The sequence below is a fragment of the Calidris pugnax genome, unplaced genomic scaffold (assembly GCF_001431845.1).
Source record: "Calidris pugnax isolate Ruff unplaced genomic scaffold, ASM143184v1 scaffold24, whole genome shotgun sequence".
Lineage (NCBI taxonomy): Eukaryota > Metazoa > Chordata > Aves > Charadriiformes > Scolopacidae > Calidris > Calidris pugnax.
In genome coordinates, this window is record NW_015090922.1 from 33,153,620 (window position 1) to 33,162,423 (window position 8,804).

General features: G+C 45.2%; 1 protein-coding gene across 1 annotated transcript; it reads right to left on the minus strand.

Moving 5' to 3' along the window:
• Positions 1–113: 113 nt before the first annotated feature.
• On the minus strand, positions 114–8,798 carry ACAT2 (acetyl-CoA acetyltransferase 2). Its single transcript, XM_014950892.1, has 9 exons — positions 8,660–8,798; positions 8,422–8,556; positions 6,802–6,983; positions 5,865–5,982; positions 4,963–5,106; positions 3,872–3,994; positions 2,996–3,150; positions 902–1,012; positions 114–345 (listed from the first exon to the last, which is right to left on the minus strand). The coding sequence occupies exons 1-9, from the start codon at positions 8,706–8,708 to the stop codon at positions 178–180; spliced, it is 1,185 nt and encodes a 394-aa protein (XP_014806378.1). The 5' UTR covers positions 8,709–8,798; the 3' UTR covers positions 114–177.
• Between the last annotated feature and the right edge of the window lie 6 nt (positions 8,799–8,804).

The window sequence follows — 8,804 nt, forward strand, 5'->3', positions numbered from 1 at the left end:
CACATTAATTTGTGAAAGTGAGGTTGGTCCTTCCATGGAGAACTTGAGTTCTAGTGCGTGTTAACAACCCGGATGGAGTAAGTTTATTTAATATTAGGCAAAACAACCAAGTGTAAACTCCATGATTAGAGGTTTATTAGTGAACCGTTTCAGAGCTAGTTAGCACAAGGTATTCACTCATCTCTCCACACACATGGCTATGCCCATTCCCCCTCCGATGCAGAGGGCAGCCACACCTCGCTTCCCACCCGTTCGCTCCAGCGCGTGTAGGAGAGTAACAAGGATGCGGCAACCAGAGGCACCCAGAGGGTGGCCCAGAGCAATAGCTCCGCCTTGGATGTTAATCTAGAAAAAAAAAAAACAAAACAAGGTCAAGTTAAGAAATCCTGTAACTAGCTTAGCCGAGTTTCAACATGAATGACTTCACCGGATCTGGTCTTTGGTTGTGAATAAGCCTGAAACTGCTACCACCATTTCAAGGAGAAATGGAACACAGATGCAACAGCTGTTATAATTAGTATTTCTTCTGAAAGAGGCCCATATTTACAAGGTGGTAACTGAGATGAGAGGGAGGGGACAGTAATACTTGTGCTTTTTGCCATGGCTGGAAGAATACAGTGGGCAATACACTTCCAGCAGCAAGTTAATGACACGGGTGCTTAAGCAGCCACCTGGATTTGGGGACCAATCTGCTCTCCTGGAGCTGCAGCCTGTGGAGCCGGGACGCACAGTGCCCTCCAGCAGAGCAGCCCAGGGAATGCCTGCCAGGGGGGACACCACCCTTTGCTTATTGCAAAGTGACTGCAAAAGGACTCTTCTCACCTCTCTGGCATACAATCCAGATGCACAGAACAAATTTGAATTACAGGAGGCAAACTAATTAACAGCCTAAATTCATTACCTTTTCTGGATTTACTTTCAGTTCTTTTGCTATTGCAACAGATAGCGAGGCAAAGGCTTCATTAATTTCAAACAGGTCAACTTGTTCCAGAGTCCAGCTGGCTTTCTCGAGCTGAGAAAACAAAACAGAGACTTCATTATCTTCCAGGTTTTCCTCATCATTGGAGGAAGCTTTTCACAAGATTTAACTTGGTTGATTTGAAGCAACTGCTTCTAAGTTGTTGGAAATGAATTTTCATAGCCAGGGTTGATGACAGAGTTCTTGAAGATGACAGACGGAATTTCAGTGTTGGCAAAAGTCAGTACAACGTGCTGTAACGTGCTGGCTGCTCTTAAAAAAATCTTGACTAATTTTACACTCGTAGTGGTCGTGGTGCAATTGTGGCAACCAAACCGCATGCGGTGCCCCTAATAGAACAAATGGTGTTTCCAAAAGTAGGTTTTAACAATTTAAAAGCAAGTTTGCTGGGACACAAGTGATTCTATTAGAGATTCTCTGCTTAATGCAGATTTTTACGCAGGAAATAGTGAAGTGACTGTTAGTGACGGGCATCAAGTGCCAAACTCTCCTGCCTTTAAGGTGAAAGTTGCCCCTTGAAGCTTTTCACAGGTTTGGCTCCTGTTTTCACTTGAGAAACTGCAGCAGCGCAATCGCCTACTTGGGTACAGGCTCAGGCGTGTTCCACACATCTAAGTTTTTACTTCCACTCACTTTGTTTCTAACAGCAATGCTTTATTAGCAGAGTCATCTGCAGCAATGGTGTTTCACAACCAGCTAGCCAGGCTGCTGCATCTCCAAGACTAGGGCTTCTTTCTACTAGACACTACAGAGACAGCACAGAAACCACTCACCTTCTGGGAAAAGTCTTATCTTGTAAAGCTCTACTATGTTGTTGCAACACTAAAATGCATGGCCTGGTCATTCTCTCTCTGTAAAGTGCTACTATGACATTCTGAAGAGAGGATTTCATGGATGGCGTGAAGTGTTAAGATAACACATATTACAAAGTTTACATTAAGAAGTGTTATGCCCTTTTTCAGAGTATAAAATTATAGGTACTGTTAAATACAGCTTTTCTGTTCTACAATTTAAATGTATATACAATACACACTTTCAATTTATAGCATTCTTGATTTAAAAGAACCGTGTGAGATCTGATAAGAAAAAGCTTCACCATTACAGTTCTGATTTTCCCGCTGAAAGCCACCAAGCTCGGGTGAGTTCAAGTTAGGCTTCTGCTTTGCCAGGGTATTTCAGAGATAAAGCCTTTACACAGTAAAAATAAAACTATGAAGGAATACTAAAGCAAATCTATCCTTATCAGTTGTCTAAGAGCTTTTTCCACGCCCAGATTCAGCAGATAGTCACTGGGGTTGCCACGGGCTACGTCTGCACTGGGAAGTGGTGTGGTACCGTGGGAGCTGCTCACTCAGGGCACTTTAATGGAGAACCTCGTCGCGTGGACTGAACACAGAGCGCACCGGTGGGTGCAGTAATGGTCAGAGCACATTAGATGTGGTTCCAAAGTGCACCTTCTGGTTTAGTCTCATCTGCAAGGAATCCAATTTGCATGCTCTGAGCCTTTTCAGGAGGCAAACCAAAACACAACGGGCACCATCCCACTTCCTAACGCAGATGGGCCCCCCTGGCCCTGCTCTCCGTGTTGTACCGTTGTAGATAGAACCAGGCAGCAACCTGAACATTAACCTGGCCACACACAGCACCAGAACATACCCTGGCAGGACCAAATCATCCCCAAGTTAGGTCAGAATTCACATCTGTGAAATTAGATCTTTAGCTTCCTAGGCTAAGCTGCCTTTCACAAACCTATGACTAGTTTATGTTCTGAATTCCATTCATACACCTAAACATTTATATTTTTTTTCCCCAACAAGCAGGCATTAGCTTGGTAGCACTAGAAATCTTAATCTTATATACTCCCTGCTATTTTAAATCTTGTTTTCACTTAGTTTATTTTTTCTACTAAGTTTTCCTTAGAATATAGAAAAACAAAGGCATGGCCAGAAAATGAAAAGTGATTACAAGCAAGAGGTTTTAAACAGTAGATACATAGATAGGTAAATAATTACTTACAGCTTTCTTTATTGCTGAAATGGGCCCTACTCCCATTATAGATGGATCTATACCTGTCTGAGCCCAAGATACAATCCGAGCCAAAGGTGTAATACCTCTCCTAGCAGCTTCTGATTTCTTCATCAGAATTACAGCTGCAGCTCCATCATTTATACCTGTGGAATGACAAACAACTTTTATGTAGTTATTGGGTTTTATGACTTCTACTGTACCACACTGCCTAAGTTTACAATCTAGATAAAACAAAACTTGAAAATGTTTTGTTGGTTTAGATCAGTATAGTTCAGATCAGCCAAGTCTGATCTCTGTCACAAACAGTTAAAGTGGGTAAGATATCTATACAGCTCTAAGTGTGACTAGTTGTGATTTCTATTCAAAAAGCAGCAGGTGGAAAAGTTGGGAGACAAGCTCAAAAAAGAGCACATCAGATTTATTAGGCAGACACAGAGACAGCACAAAGACCCAAAGAAGAAGTTTCAAAGCTGTCTGTGGAGGGAGAGTTAGTCCCACAGAGGGAACATTTTCAAACACGAATTGTTAAATCTTCCTTTGTCCAGACCAGCAGTATTAGAAACCACTACACAGCTGGCTTTAAAAAGAGAGGATGTAGATTCTCTCTGTTCCTATTAAATATTGCTGTTATTGTCCAAACACTTGTATTGCTTCATAGAAAGCAAGCAAGCAAAAGACAACTCATCTGTAGAGAAATCCTCCACCACAGTTGTATTCGAGTTCTACCTGTGCTGTCAAACACATTGCCATTTTCTGCAAAATTTATCCAGCAGCAACCACACGGCACCCAACCCCAGGCAGAGACCCCACCTCGAGCCACAAGCACCTATTGTTCTTTCCCATTCCTGTTTCAGCCGGACCAACCTGAAGCATTGGCTGCTGTTACCGTCCCAGTTCCGTCCGTCAGGAAACAGGGCTTTAACTTTGCCATTGTTTCCAAGTTGCTCCCATGTCGAGGGTGTTCATCTGTTTTAACTTCTATGGGACCTGAAAAGGAGAGTGTTATGCTCAGGAAGGTCTAACCACACACACTTTGAACAGAAACCTGGCACAAACAACAGGCTGAAGGGGAACGTATGCCATATTCCTTTAACCACCAGCTCCCAACTCAGTGCAATTTGCTAAAGCTCCTTCCAGCTGCTGCTGGCAGGATGGACAGCTGGGTTTCCACGACAAACACTAACAACTAAAACACTGTCCAGTTGTACAAAAGCAGATCTTGTTCTTGCTATTCCTCTTCTTGCAAAAAGTAGTCATGTCTCATTAACTATTATTAACTAAACTGGTATCAGGAAAGCCCTTCATTGGTTTGTAACCAGCCTAATGCCAGAACTTTTCCCACAGGGTCTGTTCGATGCAAACACTGAACAAATGATTCCTGATTTCTGTTTGGAAAATTCAGTTTTTGCATCCACCGCACAAGGAGCTGGGGAATTTCCCTGCTCCAGAAACAGACCTTTGGCTCAAGCACCATAATAGGTCTGTTTATATTCCTAACAGACCTAAAGAGAAATATACCTAATATATGTAACCTGACCCAGTTAATTAACTAGTAAACCTAATTATTGTCACTGTGTACTCTACCAGGTGGGCAAGGTTTGCCAGATCAACACGACTGTTCTAAGTTTGGTGCAGCAGGAGTCTAGCAAAATTAAGATACTGATTTTGGTACTGTATCTGAGCCTATGTTAAGCCAGCTGTTTTCCTGGATATTAATTACATCCCCAATAAACCAGATAGTAATAGTATTTGCAGAGAGCTACATTTAGATATTCCCCATTCGCATTGTTTCTCTCTTCAAAAAATAACTACTGGAAGTTGAAAAAGAGAGCAATAGGCTACGTGCTTACAGAACAGCTTACAAAAAAGGCTGTACAACTGGGAAATCATCCACTGACCATAGCAGAAAACACACTTTTCTTTAAAATCAGCTCTCATTATCTATTCATGCTTACCTTTTTTTGAAGGTACAAGAACAGGAACAATTTCTTTTGTAAAATAGCCAGCTTTCTGTGCTGCCTCTGCCCTGTTTTGTGACTGTACAGCAAGCTGGTCTTGTTCCCCTCTGCTGACTTGCCATTGATTGGCCACATTTTCAGCTGAAACAGGAACAAAATGCAAATTGCCATCAGGACATGCTAAAATTCTACATTGTAAAATTGTGAGCACAAAGGTAGTCATTAATGACTGCTATAGCAAGCAGCTAGGTTTCTTGAACACTGATTTACTTGTTTCGTTTGCTCATGTTTCTCTATTTTCTTTTGAGGGTGAAAATTTCCACGTGGGATCTCCTCCCACATGGTATATCAAGTTAAATACAAACACAAGCAGGATTTTCTAGTTTATTGCTTCTGTGGATTATTACGCTCCGATCTCTCTACAGCTGCTTCAGAGCAGGGAACAGTTCTGAAGTGAGTCTGTTTCATAAGCAGGGTCTGAAAAGGCAGTTGGCTGACTATCCCGTCCAGGATGCAATAACCTGAAGTTGCAGAGCCATGTGTGCACTTTACGTAATTCCTCCCCACTGCAAATCTGTGCTGCTGAATGCTTCAGTTATGTACAAGGATTATTTTGTTTATTTTTGCTGAAATTAGATTAAATTGCTCGGATGCAAAAGACGCAGTGAAATTAGCTCAGACAGAAAAAACACCCAACCAAAACACAGTAGCTCTACAAACAAAGCAGAAAATGCCTTACATGCCTTTCAATATTAGGGATTTATTTCTTTTTCGTGAGTACTACTTAAGGACAGATTGAAACACCTTATTTGAAACTTCAGATTTCTGAAATTTCCTGTAGGTGAATTCCTCCCCTCTTCCCAGTTAACCATTTCATTTTTTGGACTGTCACCGCTTACCTGTTATACCCATATGATATTGATAAAAAGCATCTGTAAGACCATCAAGGATTATAGTGTCCTGCAAGGAAGCCTCTCCCATTTTCACCCCAGATCGCATGTGAATGACATGAGGAGCCTGCAAGAAGGTATTTCGAAACGAGTTACTTGTTTTCTCTCTCCAGCGCACAAAACAGCCAGACAGCTGAAAAGACAGATCCCTGACTTGCAGCTGCAGGCAGCTACCCCAGATCCCAGCAATCTCCCCAGCTGCCTGCTCCATCTTTCCCTCTGGAGCCAGCCAGCTGGCATGCTCTGTTTGCCCTCTGCATTTTCCCAGCAGCAGATCACCAAGCAGCAAGCGTTTTCTCTCCACTGATCAAATCAATAGTCCCTGGAGTCATATGGCCATGGGTCCCCCATCCTACCAGTCTGCTCTGGGTGGTTCCCAATCCCAGTGAACACCAGCATCACTCTCAGAGATGCAGGGCAGAGTGAGCCCCGGCAGAAGAGGCCACTCCCTTGTCAGGCATAAGATCATCAGCCCGGAGCCATTCCTCCATACAGCCTTGGGCTGAAAACCTTGGAATGAAAGCCCTTTGCTTCCTCTCCAAGCTCAAATTGCTCGGTGAACAATAACGTTTGCAGTTATTCCTTCATCAGGTTTCTTGCAACCAAAATAAACCTGTCTATTGTCAGCTGTCACAAGCAAATCATTCACCACAACAGGGCTAGATGGAAATGAAAATGGAATTTTAAATGTGGCGTGTGTTTGCATGGCACCTTTTCAGTAGCTAGGAGTTTGAATTTACAATTTTTTATTTTTTTTTTTAATCTCAAGTGCAGAAACTGAAGCTACTCCTTCAATCTGCCTCCAGTGCATGAGCCTAGAAACAGTGTGTTTCAACACAACTCGACGCTGTTTACCCCCCCTACGTCAGCCCAACACGTGCTTTACCTTGCTCATACTCTCCATGCCTCCTGCGACCACGATGCTGGAGTCTCCTGTCAGGATGGACTGAGCAGCCAGACACACCGCCTTCAGGCCCGACCCGCAGATCATCTGGCAGCTCCAGGCGGGCACCGAGTAAGGGATTCCTGCAGCCACACTGGCCTGCCGGACGGGGTTCTGGCCAGCACCTGCAGGAACAGGCAGCATTGTTCCTTTGTCTGCTCTTAAAGAACAAATGTCAGCCTGGTCGCTTTTCACAACAGGCACCCCAATTCCACCAAAACGTAAAGCTTGCTCCTATTTTCAGTTGAAAACAGGAAGAGAAGTTTCCAGCGGCAATCTGTAAACAGGAGCTCAGTTACCTCTCTCATTTATGTTGCCCAGCGGCAATCTGTCTGCAAAGAGGAGCTCAGTTACCTCTCTCATTTATGTTGTTGATCAATAAAATACCTGCAAAATCAGGGACTTGCTACTGATAGCTTTGTATCTGCAACTCTGCTTTTGGTGGCAGGTCAGATGTAACACCGACTTCAAATCAGCACTAGCCTGTTGAATGTGTGTAAGATGAAAACTCATTTCAATTGCTACTCGCTGGAGGGTTTCCTTCTGACATCTGCACATCATGGAACAGATAACTTTGCCTAGAAGTTCCTTTGGAAATCAAAAGCACAACGATGCGAGTAAGTGCAGTTCTGAAAGCTTCCATTCTTTGTTGTAATCCTGCTGGAGAGAACAGGAGCACTATATTTAAAGAAAACATTCTTCATCTCCATCTCCCCAGGCCAAAGTAATGCCAGCTCTTTATATGCAAAGAAATGGATGAGAGCACATCGTTCAGGAAGCTAAAAATATACAGGGATCTGGATCAGCTTTAATTAAGACAAAAATATCATCTCCATCTCCCCAGGCCAAAGTAATGCCAGCTCTTTAAATGCAAAGAAATGGATAAGGAGAGCACATTGTTCAGGGAGCTAAAAATATACAAGAATCTGGATCAGCTTTAATTAAGACAAAAATACATATTTCCTTTATTTTCTTCCTCCATCTCTAAAATACAAACCTGCCCTATAACTCTGCTGATTAAACATTACCCTGGAAAAAGCAGGGGACCTTCAAAACAAACAATTCCCTATCAGCTGCATTTTCATGGAATCAAAATATTTGTCCCCAAGCCAGTGTGGCACCACAGATCTGGCAGGCTGGCCTTGCAGACAAACACAAATGCGGGCAGCGCTCCTAAAAATCTCACAGTTCCCATTAGTGATGATGTTACATTTAGGAGAGGAGGTGACCAAGGCGGGAGGAAGGATGCTGTAACGGAGAAAAGAAACTGACTTTCACGCATACACCGGTACATACTTTGGGGATTTAAAAAACAAAACAGAACAAAGCAAAAAACAAAACCCAAACTATAACACACATACACACCCCCGCAGATCCTTCCCCAAAACCCGGCACCGGGTTTGGTCACCCGGAGCAGCGCCCGGGGTGCGGCTCAGCCCCCCCGTTATGGAAGCACGCCTTTCTCAATGGCCAGGAACAAGGTTCCCGGAGAGGAAGCGGAGCCCCCTCGGCCGGGAGGAGGGTTCCCCGCCGCCCCCCGCCCCGGCCCGGCCCGGCCCGTACCTGCGGTGAGGACCTGCCCCAGGATCACCTCCGACACCTCGGCGGGGGCCAGCCCGGCCCTCCGCAGCACCTCCCGGATCACGGTGGCCCCCAGTTCGTGCGCCGGCAGGGCCGACAGGCCGCCGTTGAAGGAGCCTGGGCGGACACAGAGAGAGAGAGAGAGGGCTCAGCACCGGGACCGGGGCGGGGGGGACGCACACACACCCGCCGCCCGGCCCGGCCCGGCCCGGCCCCTCACCGACGGCGGTCCTGGCGGCGGAGACGAAGACGACGGGGTCCGCGCTCATGGCGGCGGCAGCGGGCGCGGAGCGGAGCGGTGGCGGGGAGCGGCGGCTGAGAGGGAGAGCGGAGCCGCCGCCGGGAGCCGGGCCGCCCCTCGCGGG